The sequence below is a fragment of the Pleurodeles waltl genome, chromosome 9 (genome assembly GCF_031143425.1).
Source record: "Pleurodeles waltl isolate 20211129_DDA chromosome 9, aPleWal1.hap1.20221129, whole genome shotgun sequence".
Classification (NCBI taxonomy): Eukaryota; Metazoa; Chordata; class Amphibia; order Caudata; family Salamandridae; genus Pleurodeles; species Pleurodeles waltl.
Window position 1 is genome coordinate 139,185,799 of NC_090448.1, and position 16,682 is coordinate 139,202,480.

At 42.6% G+C, this 16,682-nt stretch overlaps 1 protein-coding gene across 6 annotated transcripts in view; it reads left to right on the forward strand.

Annotated features, from left to right (window-relative positions):
• LOC138259028 (transmembrane protein 40-like) overlaps window positions 1–16,682 on the forward strand; it is a 181,386-nt gene that overhangs the window by 118,718 nt on the left and 45,986 nt on the right. For 3 of the 6 annotated variants that reach the window (XM_069206429.1, XM_069206432.1, XM_069206430.1), the window contains 2 exons: window positions 11,194–11,247; window positions 15,953–16,006. In XM_069206429.1, coding sequence (XP_069062530.1) covers window positions 11,194–11,247; window positions 15,953–16,006 — 108 coding nt within the window. The remainder of the gene's footprint in view (window positions 1–11,193; window positions 11,248–15,952; window positions 16,007–16,682) is intronic. The other 3 variants (XM_069206431.1, XM_069206433.1, XM_069206434.1) reach the window with 1 other exon arrangement.

The window sequence follows — 16,682 nt, forward strand, 5'->3', positions numbered from 1 at the left end:
AACAGAAAACGTGGAGGGTACACATACACAAGAGAGCAGTAGCAGGTAGGGAGGGGAGTGGCAGGAGAATACAACTGGAAAGAAGTCGAGATTCTGAGAACAGTTGTGGTATTGAAGAGAGACATCCTTAAGTCGGGTGTAAATGCATGAGACGAACCTTCAGGTGTTTCCGTAGGTAGGAAGGCTGGGCCAACTTCTGAATCTCTGGACTATGGCATTCCGGGCAGTGGTGCCAGCTGTAGGAAGCAAATGTTTCTTGATGAAGGATGTTCTGAATCTAGAGACCTCAGTCACTAGACTGCCAGTTTCTGGGGTACCTGAGCCCACCAGCGATTGGCAGTACTTTTGACAAACTGTGATGATTGTTGAATTAATTCATCTTCTAAACAAAGTTTGAATTGGATTCTTTCATCACATGGCAGCCAGAGCGATTCACAGAGTATGTTGTACAACCTCTTGTTTTATATTGTTATGCTAAGGTGTCTAGGGCACTGCTCTACAGACACTAGAAGGCACTTCACGGTGCTTTAAGGTGATCAATGACCTAAAGAGGAGAGATCGTCCCTCCTCCCTCCAATGAACCGTGCACTAACCCCAAGTGAGATAACTAAAAAGTGGTACCTGAGCTGTCCCTTAGCTATTTGGCAAGTAAAACCATAAACCGCTGCTGGAGCAAAATGGTGTTACATGCATTCTCTAGATTCAGGCAAACTACTGTCACTAAATGTAGCGACTGGGTGCATACCCCTTCTGTGAAACTGGCCATGTGCGCCTCTGTGGAAACCACCCATCAATAAGATATCTAAGTCCACCTTACTCGTGGCCCAATGGGGCAATAGTTAGTGCACCTGTTAAAATGTGATACACCATGGATCGTAATATAACAGGAACAATATTTATCACCTATTACAAATTTGGCCCTTTAACATGAGACATCACATGTGACTTTTAATGGTTTCCATAACAAAATCCACATGTACTTGTACTTACCAGATAATTTCCCTTCCGTACATTTTGGTAGGCTTGACTTGCTACAATGTACCTGGGGAAATTGCAGGATGTGTGGTAAATACTACAAAGCTTGTAATTCAGATATCTCCACAAACAAGCGAGTGTGCAGGTATTGGAAAAGAATAAGGACCATAAACACCAACTGAACAAGCATTGGCAAACCTATTTGGTCACCCATAACATGTAACCATGAAAGTTCCCACTCTGTTCTTTCACAATGGTATAGCTCATAAATACAAATATCCCACTTGTCTTATGTGAGCCACCCAGTTATAATGATACTTAGACAGAAATATAACTTCTATGAAAAATAATTTATTTCACATTTGTTCCCATGCATTTTTGGAACATTATTTTATAATCTATACACATAACATTTTCACAAACCTATACAAATTACATTTAACTTCTAGTTTTATTTAGGGTATGCCTATTTCAACTTAACAGAAAGTTTACTCCAAAGAGCCTAGAGCAGTGCCCGCACATACCCCACCACACATTAAAATAACTCAATCACTCATTAGCATGCTTCAGTCAACGGTGTTAGTGAGGTTGATCTCAACCCTGTGGTTCTTTGGTCAGGCATTTTGATACGTTTTTACATTGATTAGCTGATGTGAGGAGAGGGTGTCTATATCATGATTGAAGCATGCTAGTGAGTGAATAAAACAAGAAAATAAATGTAAAATGTATATTTTTGTGAAAATGTAATGTGTATAGGATGGCCATTTTAGAAAGACAAATAAAAAAAACAGAAAGAAAAAAAGAACAAAAGAAGCGAGCAGGTGGAGGAGCGTACTGCCACCAGGCCTTTGCTGAAATAATTTTTGGAAACATACAAATAAAGCAAATAGGATCAGGATGGATGAAGAGCATTAAAGAGCAGGGATTGAAGTGGCTGGCAGTAGTGTGAGGCTGCTGCCGGTCCCTCACACAGTGTATGAAGAAGAAAAACACTGAAGCGGGAAGGACCAGGGAACAGCTATGGGTAAGCGGTGGAGGAGAGAAAGCAGTGGTTGCTGTTGAGCATACCAGGATGTAGAGAGAGAAAGAGTGAGAGGAAAGCGGAAAACCAAATTAAAAAAAATAGTTCCTTGACATCAGCAGCGGAAGAATAGAACTCAGCAGATCAAAAGTCAGCTTAAAGAATAAATGCTCCAAGGCAGGGACAGTAACAAGTATGGGAGGAAAGCCATGAAATAAAGAGAATACAACTGACCCACACAAGCCATCCATCCAACCATAAGCAACAACTGACGCAATGTCAAGTCACTGAAATTATTCCGAAGTGGAGGACCAAGAGTTTACAAAATCATTTAGCTAGAAAATGGAAACTAAGCAGTCTTTAGCAGTATTATTTTGTTTGTCATTTTAACCATGAACGTCAATTCACCAAAATGCCAGATGTATCAGAAGTGACATCACACGCTTTTTGACCTTCAATTTCACTCATACACATATTTACACATACACACATTTATACTTACACACATACTCTCTTTCATTTAAACACACCCACCCCCCCAAGCACACATACAGCATACATTTAAAAGCATTTTTTACTTATCTCAGCTGCCAGGGAAGGTTATAGTCCAGCTAACTGTACTCCTTTTTTTAATTACACCAACAGTGAATAATGAAACAATATTCACTGTTAGTGTAATAAAAAAGACGTCCATAAGAACGAGCTGCCACTATGTACCTGGAATTGATTTTGCCACCTCTGAGGCCGGGGTCTCAAAGACAGTGCCAGGTGCCAGGGGTTGCAAAGGCATGGGCGTAGCTCGGTGGTGGAGCGTTTGGGATGTTGCACCCCCCTAGTAAATCTATTCTCTCGTAAATAGATGGGTACAGGTGTGTTTAATCGGGTATGGTGAGGAGTCTGTCGGATTTCACCTGGGATTTTTATACACACACACTCTCTCTGTCTCTCATCCAGGTTTTATTGGCCTTAAACAATGTTGGTTATTTTACAAAATATTGTGTTTTAAATACCCCTTACAATCTGCACTCCACCCCCCTTTCCACCCCCTCTGACTTCTCTTCTGCACTGTTTCTATTGCAATGCATTTTAATCTGTTATGCCAGCATGGTTGTCTGAAAACCTAAAGCTCACCCACCACGTAATCTTACTGACCAAACTACGCCCCATGCAAAGGGCAAGCCAGGGGTCACAGATGTGATGCCTGGCGACCACTAAATGACGTCCATGAGTTAAAAGCTATTAAAACTGTGGGCAAAGTTTGCTACTCAGTGTAATGCCTGAATACAGCATTTAGCAAATGAACGTGGACCAGTTAACTTCTGCAAAGGGTCAGACAATGCACTGAACCATCTGTTGTGCTTTCTATTTAGTATCTTTTGATCAGTGTGAGCTGGGAACATATTTTCGTGAAATATGTAAATTAGGATGATGGCAAATGTGGCATAATTAGGTGGAATATGCCACCCCTGTATAATCATAATTCCAGTGCACCTACCCAAAGCTCACTATATCTAGGGGCATATTTATACTCCGTTTGCGCCGGAATTGCGTCGTTTTTTTTGACGCAATTTTGACGCAAAACTAACTCCATATTTATACTTTGGCGTTAGACGCGTCTAGCGCCAAAGTCCATGGAGTTAGCGTCGTTTTTTAGCGTGGACACCTACTTTGCGTTAATTATATGCAAGGTAGGCGTTCCCGTCTAAAAAATCTACTCCGAGGCATGTGCGTCGGATTTATACTCCCGGGCAAAATTCACGCCCGGGAGTGGGCGGGTCAAAAAAAATGACGTACGGCCGCTTTTGCGCCGTTTTTTTGCGCCTGCAAAAGGCAGGCGTTAAGGGACCTGTGGGCTCTGAAGGAGCCCAGAGGTGCCCCCCCATGCCCCCAGGGACACCCCCTGTCACCCATGCCCACCCCAGGAGGACACCCAAGGCTGGAGGGACCCATCCCAGGGACATTAAGGTAAGTTCAGGTAAGTGTTTTTTAAATTTTTTTTTGTGGCATAGGGGGGCCTGATTTGTGCCCCCCTACATGCCACTATGCCCAATGGCCATGCCCAGGGGACAGAAGTCCCCTGGGCATGGCCATTGGGCAAGGGGGCATGACTCCTGTCTTTGCTAAGACAGGAGTCATTTCTATGGGGGTTGGGAGTGAAAAAAAATGGCGCAAATCGGGTTGAGGCGAAAAAATTGCCTCAACCTGACTTGCCCCATTTCTTGACGCCCAAGCCCCATATCCCCCTACGCCGGCGCTGCCTGGTGTACGTCGTTTTTTTTTAACGCACACCAGACGGCGCCGGTGGCTAACGCCAGCTAACGTCATTCAATAAATACGGCGCCCGCATGGTGCTTCAGAATGGCGTTAGCCAGTCCTAATTTTTTGGACGCAAAACTGCGTTGGCGCAATTTTGATTCAAAAAGTATCAATATGGGCCCTAATGTTTTATACAGGGCTGCTTGATTCAGAAGCGACACCACAAAGACACGTCTTGAACTACCTTGGACCCTTTGCTCTCACCAAAAGTCTTTCCTTTTACGGAATCACCCCCGATGGCTGTCACTCTAATGTCATGCTTTTTAATCTAACTCATTTACTCACTCACTTTCAAGCTGGGGTACGCCAACACCTACTCACTCATAATTTTACAAGCACCAAGAACACAGACAGGCTGGTGAAATCCGAGGAATTTATTAAAACCTAGTCGTCCAGGCAAACCATCCAGCACATGAATCAGTTTGGCAGATTATACCGCTGTTTCATAAACACACAATCTCACACACACACAGGCACCTTATGTTGACTTACCCACGGTGTGTTTCCCACCAGCGCAGCTTCCCATCCTTCCCCTGTCCCAATACATGTGCCTTTCTCAGGTAGGGTGAGCAGCAGGCTCCGAGAGGGGAAGTGGAGACGGGACATACAGCAAGAAAGTGTGCTGAAACTAGGAAATATAAACAGCATTGGAACAAGAGGTGGATCGTGTACTCCTGTCCTCCCACTTCAAACACTTTTTAGGTTTCGTCTGGGCAGTGATTGCGCTGTGCTTTTGAAATCTATCTTATTCAATATAAATCTTAAAAGAGGCTTACATCCCACCCTTGATTTTCATTAGTTCCTATGCTTGCCACTTACATTCCCTCTGTTTCTAATGGCTACAGCATAATTCGTACATTTACCAATGCTTGTTCCTTGAGTGTTTGCTTTTATCACTGTGGGGAGGTCCAAGTACTGTTTTCATACGCTTTTAGGGAACTCTTTTCTTTAGATTTTGCGTGCAAGGCGCTTGCTTTGATTGTCCTCCTCACTTTCCCTAATCTCTCCATGGCTGCACGCATTTCAATCATGCTTGTTTTTTACTTTTCCCTTCGCTGTGTCACATATCACAGCCGGGGGTGCTGTTTGCGTGTCTGTGAGAAGCGCTGCACAATTTAAGTGAGTGATTGTTCTGTCGCGCAACTGATGGCACTGCGCAGAGAGTGCAAGAACTATTGATTCTCGTACATTTTGTTCAAGGACACAACAAGGATTCCCAGGAGCGCGTGAGCACGGTGTGTCAGGAACAATTTCAGAGCACAAAGCTTCAGTGTTGTGGTGAGGCGTTTAAGTTCGGTCATTGTAGCGCCTACACCTCTCTGTCACATTAAGGGCCATATGTACGAAAGCTTTTTCCCATAGACACAGAATAGGTAAAATCCTTTCGTACATGTGGCCCTAAGTCACTTTACGTGCAATTACACACCCAGCCCACAGATGCAGCAGAGCTGTTCCGCGACTGGTCGCCTCGAAGCTGTTGAGGCACGAACTACTCCATTGAGACAGCCTTCGTGATTTTCTGAACACCGGCCATCTGGACTTCATGCAGAATGCTTGAAGGAATTTATTCCAGAAACCCAAGCAGATCCCGATTGTGTCACACAACCTCCTCATGTATAGCACAAGCTCCTCTTGTCTGGGCGAGCTGATATCGTTGGGGAGATTAGGGGTTACATTAGTTCGACCAGGTTGTCAAACCTAAAAACAAGGACAGGCCAACAGAATTAGGACGAAAAGTGTGTGTGTGTGTGTACACGTGCTCTCTCTCTCTCTCTCTCTCTGTCTGCCACTTATTAAACACTTTTAACTGTGACAGGATCTCCTCCCTGCCCCCAATGCCCTCTTCCTCTCTGCAGGTTTATGAACTGAAGGTCCAGTTAAACTACTGCTGTGCTGCTTGAATGAGACTGATGCAGCAGCAGTCTCCGGAAAAATTATCTATATTTCACCAAACTAGGACTGTCCGGAAAGATCAGGGACATCTCGTCACCCTACTTGTACCTATATGACAGAGTAGATGGGAAAAGATCAATCAAACGCCATACATTTTGTTCCACTTCAGAAAGTTTTCTGTTGCCACAGAAAAGAAAGAGCAGATTGAAAGTCGTGCCATGTCACATGAGTTTAGCATTCTCAGGTTTGCTTTGCATTCTGGGACTTGTAGTCTTTTATTTATTATGATCAATTCAAGCCACAATGACCAGAAAGCAAATGATAAAGGCTATAGTGAATAAAGGAACGTGTTTCTGTGGTGTGACCGTGGGGGAAATACACATAAATCAGAACTATAAATCATTTTCATTTCCTACACTTTGAACCAATAATGTAACGTTCAGAGCCCCTTTTCAGTATCAATACAGTTATTTGAATTGTGCAAAGCACATTCAAAGGCTATAAGACAAAAACAAACAAATATACTATTATTAAGTAACACATGTCCTCCTGGCTTCCCCACAGTTATGCATTAATGGAGCCCAGGGAACGTTCCAGGGCCTGAGAATGTGCACCTATGTTGCTCCCCATTCCTTTATTGCATGCCAAGATGAATTTTGAGCAGGGCTACTGAAATTATGTGGCAGGTGAGGACCAAATTATGCAGCAGGGTTGACTAAATTATGTGGAAAGGAAAGCCAAATTATGCTGCTTAATGTGGCAAGTTTTGTGATAGCATTACTTCATTTTTAGGCAGTACGACAGTGGAGAACATGCAGTGACACATTTGAAATGCAACTTTACACCCACCTGCCACACTTGTCGCATTTGCCTGTTAGACTGCCTGGTGGTTCCTTCCGAGCGTGAGCTTGTCTCTTTAAGCCATATCACATTGAAGCATGCACTACTGTGCGACGTGTAAAAAACACTGACAAAGCTAATAGATTTTGAATAGGTGAAGCCTGTTGGCTTTGCCATTGCTTGTTAATTTTCTTTGCTTGTGTTTTTTTGGGTTTGGTGTTATCTAAGACGTTTTGATTTTAGGAAAGTGAGACCATGATATACTTGTCTATAGGAGCTTTCAGCCAGCCCTCTTCATCATTGGTCAGTCATTGTGTCATTTAGATTTTTCTACCACTCGTTACACCATACTGTGTGGGGCAATGGGTCAGTCCACTTCTGTCTTCGGCTAACTTCACTCTGAGTTGTTCTTCACAAGGAGTACATCCCACACCAAATAGCACCCCTAATGCCAGAGGGTACTATAGCAATGTGTGCTTTTCGAGATGAAAAATGCATCTGCTGTCAGGCAATTATTTTTTATTTATATTGTGGGGAGCCCATCAGCTCCCCCAGGAATCACGTTTTACAAAAGCCATGGAGAAACAAAACAAGCACTGGCAAAGCCAAAACTCTATCAGCTAATGCCATTACTTTTGGCTCTGCCCACACTTGTTTTTTAACTTGATTCATCCATGACTCCATGGTTCTCTTCCCAGAATTTAGACTTTTTAGATCTTTCGCATGCACCTACGGTAGGCTATGCTCTTGCAGTTTGGTGCTGGTGAGGAATTGACCAGTACTGAGGTTGCAGTGGCCACAAACAGCCTTGAACACCCAATGACAATACCGTTCACCTCACCCATCTGCAGTGTTATAGGTTACTCTTACAATCAACCACAGCTTTATAAAGCTATTTATATGCAGAAAGTGAAATAAAGTTACCAATGCAAGCAGTCTGGCTGCCGGGTCGAGAAAGAAACCTCCTACTGTAATCATATGTAAAACAGTGATAAATATGTTCGCGCTTTGCAGACCTCCAGTAAGACCCTCTGTTACTGGCACAAAACATTGACAGACTATCCATACCTCAGAGCCCCCTTATCCCTCACAAAGAAGGCTTCTTTGACCATCCATGAAGAGGTTCCACAAGGATCTGGGACTTTGAATCAAAGATTATGTACTTAGATGTGTGCATGTTGAGGTAAATGGGAGGGAGTTGGGTGGTGTGAGGGATTGCTCACTAAAAGGAGGGGTATAGCTAAGAATCTGAGGACATCTAAGGCTTTTCTCTCTATAAGCTGATGGGGAAAATTTGGACGTGGAAAAGCAGGTAAACAGGGGTCAATGGGGAAGCATGTAAGTTAACGAATGAATAGCGTGTTATTAAGGATATGGGTGTTAGCTCATAGTGCAATTCTATGTTTCCCCACATCACATATCTTGTACGCGGAGTCCAGGAAACTCAGGGTACAGGGAAGGGAAAATGAATATCATGATGGATTCACTCCTGCACCCTTCTTCATTCAAGATTTCTACTGCACCCTTCACATCCCCTTCGACTAGACTGATCCTGTTATACCACTGCGTTCAGAGTGCTTCCCTCAGTGGGAAGGGCACAGGATCATCTTGCACAGGCATGTCACCCATGACAGAATTTCCTCAACCTCACCAGACAGCAGTGCAGAAGACATGGATCTCAAACATATCTGTTCGATGCAGCTCTTCTGTTATTCTCCATGTTGCAGACCTTGTCAGGACAATGGTCCCGAGGGACTTTTTTTGTAGGAATTTGGAACTCTTTCAAGCATGTATCATCAGTAATAGTAGCAAAAATTTTTAGCGCCTTCGCTCATCAGAATGTCACTGCTTCACCAACTGCCAAGGGGATAGACATTTGTAATTTGTGTCATCTAAGTTGCGCACCAAGGAAAAGTGGGACTTAGCCACAATAATTTGGCACAGGACAGCGCCACTAGGCTTCTTGCTGCATCAAAAGAAAAGGGCATGGATGCATTGTATCTATGAGATATGGTGCATTCCTGTCCTATTCAACTGCATTAGTGCACAATTGGCTGCCACGTGACAACAAAGGCACCTTTGCACCATGGTGTATGGGTATCTGTGTTGTAGGAATGATTGTTTTTGTGCAGGGACACCTTGCACTGTGTTGCCTTACTTCATATCTACAAGGCCATAAAAAGCCACATAAAGAGGCTTTGCTTGGCCTTGTAGATATGGATCTGCAGCGTGTACCACAGGTGCATCACAAAAAGTGACACACCGAGAGCGCAAGCCACTCGTAAAGATGCCCCAATGTTCTGAACTGTTCCCTAAGTGACTGATGATCCAGTTTGATTTTTTTTCATACTATGAGTGACTGCAGGACTCCATAATGTTTTCTCATGATCCTGTGTCTTCGGTGCGAGACCCCTTTCATTTCAGTGTGGAAAACATGTTATCGAACATGTAACAAGAGATGAACTGTGATTCCATCAAATTCATGTTTCTAGCATATCCTTCCCTTCTGTAAATGTGTCATGAAGTTATAATAATCAAACTTATGCAAAAACACATTCAGGGATTCTTTTTAGCAGTTATTCCAGGGATGCCATAAACACTGTGAGCTTTTTGCTTTACAATGCTATTATTTTATTGTATTCAATTGTTTTTATGCATTTTTATTTTCATTTTAGTTTAAAGCTTTGAGGTTCTTTACATTCATGCAGGACAGTTCCACCATAGCTTCAGTTTCTATTTTAGTAAGGCTGTCTGCGCTTTAGTTCACTTTATGCATTTTTTGCCTTCATTTGCAGGACTTGAGAAAGCGGTATTCATGCCTAAATACCCTTTAATCAGAATTGTTACACTATTGGATGCCACAAGACTAGTATATATATATCCTCTCAATATCTACTTTTTAAGGTTTTAGATGTAGGTACTCAAAGTAAACATGAGTCAAAGTGACTCAAATGCTTAAGGACTTTTTACATAGGTTATGTGTTTAGCATCCCACTGGTTTAGTCTGGTTATGTCCAATGTCTTAAAATTCTCATTAGATTTTGCAATGCAGGCTAAAGGTCAGGCTCAATCGTATATAAGCCCCTAAACCTGACCACTGAGGAGAGATAAAGTCCTTGCCTCCTATATTTGACTGCTAGGGGAAAGATCAGATAAGATCTCTACACCATGGCAACATCTGTCATCGCCACTCATGTTTGCTGGAGCCTCAGCAGAACTCCTGCACACCTGTGGATTTGCATGGGGTCTACTCAGTCAAGCCATGCTACATTGCACCAGGACATGAGCTGTATCCTGCTGATACTGGTGCACCACTGCTCATGTTCCCTGCTGCACATGCTCCTGTCGCTTCCCTCTGACCTCAGGCGGGTTTCCCTGCTCCTCAATAGACCACAACTACATTAGCCGCCTTAGTGCCATCTTGGTGCCATCTTGGTTTCCTTCCATGAATGGACTGTGGTGAGTTCATTCATTACATAGATCTGCTACCTGATTGTTATTCATCACAAACTGTGGGCACATTTGAAGGTCATTTATTCCTAGTTTCTCATCTGACGCCACCCTTAAACCAACCATCCTAAAGAGACTTTCCCACACTTCTGCCACATCTGTCCAACACAAATGCCTTACTGAAAAGTTCATTTAGCAGCTTTGGGACCCACAGAGCCTCACCAATAACTTAGTATAAGAGGAAACCAAGTGAAACACCTTAAAATCGTTTGGAAATATCCAGCTCACAGGACGATTGCCAGAATATTGAGAACGATCCATGGCATGGAGATTTTGGAAATATGCTGTGATTTTTTTAGAATGAAACTCAGTTATATTTGCAGAAATTGTTGAAAATTAGCTCATGTTTTACATTTTTATTAAGGGAAACGTTTATCGGAGTAAGTGAATATGGATTCAAAAAGAAATATCTAATTGTATACGGTAACAATAACTCATTTATCCAGAGGTGCCTTAATACATGCTTTGCTAAAATGCACAATTATGACTGTTTTGCTTATTGTATTTAATTTCTTTACCTCTATAATAGTAATTTGCCAGAAACCTTTTATATGAGTATTTGTCAATGTCTTATGCTTTATAATGAAACAAAAGCGCAGCACATTTAAAGCAGACTAATAATAATGTATTTTATGCAGATTCTGATGAGGAAGTGTTAAAGGGGTCGAAGGTGGATTCAAAGAAAACTGAAGGTGATGCCTTGACATTTTAGTTTTGTTTCTGTAACCATGGTGACATCACTAAGTGAAGAAGTACCATTCTGATGCATTTTAATGCCACGGAAAACCAGGAAGTTGTGTGACTGTATTGTTAATATAGCATTTTAAAACTGGAAATGTAATTTTAGAGCAGTTGCATTTTTCAGAGGAGCATTTGTTTGATTGCCATATTTTTACAGTTAAATCCCCTTCTTTTGTCAAGTTTGAATAATAACGCTCAAAACATGCAAGATTGTGAGGGCAGGTGACCGTTGCATTATTGGCCATACATGAGTAGCCGACAGATTATGTTTCTAAATGTAGAAAATTCGAACTTGGCATGAAAATTGGAAAATAGGTTTGTTGCGGACTGGGTCCTGTGTTTGTTTCCACCTAGCAAATTACTTGCAGCCCCTGTGCATGCTTCCAGGTCATTCTTTCCAGATTCACAGACAATATATTGCCTGGTTCCAAATGACCATCCAGTAGGGTAGCAAGGATGCTATGGGCAATTATTAGGGCTCAGGGCTCTGGACCCTGGTTCCACTGTACATGCTATTCCTACAGTAGACAACGCCCTTGTTACCAGCTGTGGCTGGCCATGGGACAGAATAAGGAATATTCGCCACGTAGGCAGTGTGCAAAGTCGTCCTGTCCTCTGGCAACAGAGTGATCTTTCATATGTCTATTGCACAATATCACCCATTGCTATTGACTGTTGCACTTGTCACTCCTGCCTGCTTTGCTTGCAACGCTCACTGTGGCTCCTTCGCTCAAATTAAAGCTCTGTTTTCCTACCCCACGAAACAATTGACACATGTTGCACAAGGTAGAAACAGTGTGATGTACTGATGCGTGTCCCTTCCTCTATTCCTGTCTGGCTTATATGGTCCATTCCTGTCCTCTCCTTGCGCTGGCGCACTGTGTGCTGCCTAGCGCCAATGCAGCACCTTGCACAATGATGCAAGGTGCCTGCATTGCAGGCAGGTTTGTTTTTGTGCAAGAGGGGACACTTTCCTGCATAAAACAATCCTCTGAGGCTTTTTCCTCTTTCTACGTGTAGCATTTTGACTCATTCTCAGGTCTCCGAATCATGACTTATCTGGAATTGCATGACAATCCATGGGTGGAAGTGTGAGAAGCATGAGAACACCCATGCTCCACCCATGGAAGATCTTCGCAATGCAGAGTAACACAAGCCAGAAACTTGTGCTGCCTTGCTTTACTCCAGATTTACCAGCCCATGAAGGGCTTGCGGCAAGGTTTAGCAGACCTCCAGTGAGACCTCTGTTAGTGGCACAAAACAGCGACAGACGGCAGGCTATCATACCTCAGAGCCCCATTGTCCCTCAGAAAGAAGGTCTCTTTGACCACCCAAGCAGAGTTTCCACAAGGATCTTGGACTGTGAATCAAGTATTATGTAGTCAGATGGGTGCATGTTGGGGTAACCAGTAGGGAGTTGGGTGGTGTGAGGGATTACTCACAAAAGTAGGGGTATAGCTAAGAATCTGAGGACATCTAAGGCTTTTCTCTCTTTAAGCTGATGAGGGAAATTTAGACATGGAAAAGCAGGTAAACAGGGGTCAATGGGAAAGCATGTAAATGAATGAATGAATAGCATGTTATTAAGGTTATGGGTGTAAGCCCCATAATGCAGTCTCATGTTTCCCCACATCACATATCTTGTATGCTGAGTTCACTACAATCAGGGTACAGGGAAGGGAAAATGAATATCATGCTGGATTCACTCCCGCACCCTTCTTCATTCAAGATTTCTACTGCACCCTTCACATCCCCTTCCACTAGACTGATCCCGTTATACCACTGCACTCAGAGTGCTTCCCTCAGTGGGAAGGGCACAGGATCATCTTGCACAGGCATGTCACCCATGACAGAGTTTCCACAACCTCACCAGACAGCAGTGCAGAAGACATGGATTGCAAACATATCTGTTGGACACAGCTCCTCTGTTATTCTCCATGTTGCAGAACCTGTCAGGACAATGGTCCCCAGGGACTTTTTCTGTAGGAATTTGAATCTCTTTCAAGCATGTATCATCAGTAATGGTAGCAAAATTCTCTAGCGCCTTCGCTCAGCAGAAGGTCACTGCATCACCAACTGCCAGGGGGTAGACATTTGTAATTTGTGTCATCTAAGTTCGCACCAAGGAACAGTGGGGCTTAGCCACAATATTTTGGCACAGGGCAGCGCCGCGAGGCTTCTTGCTGCATCAAAAGAAAATGGCAAGAATGCACTGCATCTATGAGATATGGTGCATTCCTGTCCTCTTTAATTACACTGGTGCTCAATTGGCTGCCACGCGACAACAAAGGCACCTTTGCACCATGGTGTATGGGTGTCTGTGTTGTAGCACTGATTGTTATTGTGCAGGAAGGTATACCTTCCTGCACAAAAACAATCAACGGAGGCATTTTCCTCCTTCTGTGTGTGCTGCACAATGCAGCACACATAGATGGGAAGAACAAGGAGAAATAAAGTTATTTTTTGGGAGGCGTAGGCTTTTGATGCATTCCTAGATTTACAAATCCTTGTAAATCTGGAAATGCTTTAAAATCCATGGGTGGTACCACATGAAATGCCTCTGACACAGAGTGAGGCAACGCGGCGACTTGCGCTGCATTGCCTTACTCCATATCTACAAGTCCATGAAAAGCCACACAAAGAGGCTTTGCGTGGCCTTGTAGATATAGGTCTGCAGCCTGTGCCACAGGTGCATCATAAAAAGTGGCACCCCGGAAGCGGAAGCCACTCGTAAAGATGCCCCAGTGTTCTGAACTGTTCTCTAGGTGACTCGTGATCCAGTTTGAGTGACTGCAGGGCTCTATAAGGTTTTCTTATGATCTCATGTCTTCCAGTTCAGAGCCCCCTTTCATTTCAGTATGGTTAACATGTTATCAAACACGTAACAAGCGATGAACTGGGATTCCATCAAATGCATGTTTCTAGCATATTCTTCTCTTCTGTAAATGTGTCACGAAGTTTTGATAATCAAGATTATGCAAAAACACATTCAGTGATTTTTTTTAGAAGTTATTCCAGGGATGCCATAAACACTGTGACCATTTGCCTTACATTTCTATTATTTTATTTATTTTAATCAATTTTGTTCATGATTCTTTATTTTCATTTTAGTTGAATGCTTTGAGGTTCTTACATTCATGCAGAACAGTTCCATTTTAGCTGCAGTTTCTATTTTAGTAAGGCTGTCTGCACTTTAGTTCACTTTCAGCATTTTTGTCATCTTTTGCAGGACTTGAGAAAGTGGTATTAATGTCTAAATACACTTTAATCAGAATTGTTATACTATTGGGTGCCACAAGGCTAGTATATATATATATATATCTCGATATCTGCATCTCAATATTTTAAAAATAGGTACTCAAAGTAAACATGAGTAAAAGGGGACACAAATACTTAAGGACTTTTTACATAGGTTATGTGTTTAGCATCCCACTGGTTTAGTCTGGTTATGTCTAATGTCTTACAATTCTCATTTGATTTTGCAATGCAGACTAAAAGTCAGGCTCAGTCGTATATAAGCCCCTAAACTTGACCACTGAGGAGAGATAAAGTCCTTGCCTCCTATATTTGACTGCTAGGGGAATAATCAGATACGATCTCTACACCATGGCATCATCTGTCATCGCCACTCATGTTTGCTGGAGCCTCAGCAAAACTCCTGCACACCTGTGGATTTGCATGGGCTCTACTCAGTCAAGCCGTGCCACATTGCACCAGGACATGAGCTGTATCCTGCTGATACTGGTGCACCGCTGTTCATGTTCCCTGCTGCACATGCTCCTGTCACTTCCCTCTGACCTCAAGTGAGTTTCCCTGCTCCCCAATAGATCACAACCGTATTAGCCTCCTTAGTGCCATCTTGGTGCCATCTTGGTTTCCTTCTATGAAAGGACTGTGGTGAATTAATTCACTGCATAGATCTGCCACATGACTAATTTTTTCCTAGTTTCTCATCTGACTCCACCCATTAACCAACCATCTTCAGGAGACTCCCAAATTTCTGCCACATCTGTCAAACACAAATCCCTTACTGAAAAGTTAATTTAGTAGCTTTGGAACCCACATAGCATCACCAGCAACTTAGGCCCATATTTATACTTTTTTAGAGCCGCATTTGCGTCGCTTTTTAACGCAAAAGTGGGCCAAACTTACAAAATACAACTGTATTTTGTAAGTTTGCGCCGCTTTTGCGTCAAAAAATTACGCTAATACGGTGCTAAAAAAGTTTAAATATGGGCCTTAGTATAAAAGTGAAACACCTTAAAATCGGTTGGAAATATTCAGTTCACAAGACGATTGCCAGAATATTGACAATTTGTTGTGAATTTTTTAGAATGAAACTCGGTTATGTTTGCAGTATTGAAATTGTTTAAAATTAGCTCATGTTTTCAATTTTTTGTTCACGGAAACTTTTATGGAAGTAAGTATATGGACTCAAAAAGAGATAGCAGATAGTCTATCCAGAGGTGCCTTAGTACATGCTTTGCTAAAATGCACAATTTTTACAGTTTTGCTTATTGAGTTTAATTTCTTTACAACTATAATAGCAATTTGACAGAACCCTTTTATAGGAGTGTTTGTCAATGTCTTATGCTTTATAATAAAACAAAAGCGTAGCACACTTAAAGCAGACTGATTCTAATTTATTTTATGCAGATTCTGACGAGGAAGTGTTAAAGGAGTCGATGGTGGATTCTAAGAAAACTGAAGGTGAAGCCTTGACATTTTTTTTTTCTGTAACCATGGTGACATCACTAAATGAAAAATTGTTATTGTGAGGCATTTGATTGCCATGGAAAAACATTTTTAGAGAGCATTTGTTTAATTGCCTTATTTTTACAGTTAAACCCCCTTCTTTTGTCAGGTTTGAATAATAACGCTAGAAACATGCAACATTGGGAGGGCAGGTGACCATAGCATTAATGGCCTTCCATGAGCAGCCAACACACTGTTTATAAATGTAGAAAATTCGAACTTGACATGAAAATTAGAAAATAGGTTTGTTGCGGACTGGGTCCTGTGTTTGTTTCTACCTAGCGTATTACTTGCAGCTCCTGCACATAATTCCAGGTCATCCGTTCCAGATTCACAAACAATATATGGCCTTGTTCCAAAGTAGCACCACTAGGGTCGCAAGGATGCTATGGACACATATCAGGGTTCAGTGGGCTCCTCAGGGCTATGGACCCCAGTGCCGCTGTACCTGCTACACCTACAGTAGCCAAACCCTTGTGACCAGCTATTGCTGGCCATGGGAGAACATATGGAATTTTTGCCACGTACTGAGTGTGCAATGTCATCCTGTCCTCTGGCAACAGGGTGATCTTTCATATGTCTATTGCACAATATGCCACCCATTGTTATTGGCTGTAGCACTAGTCACCCT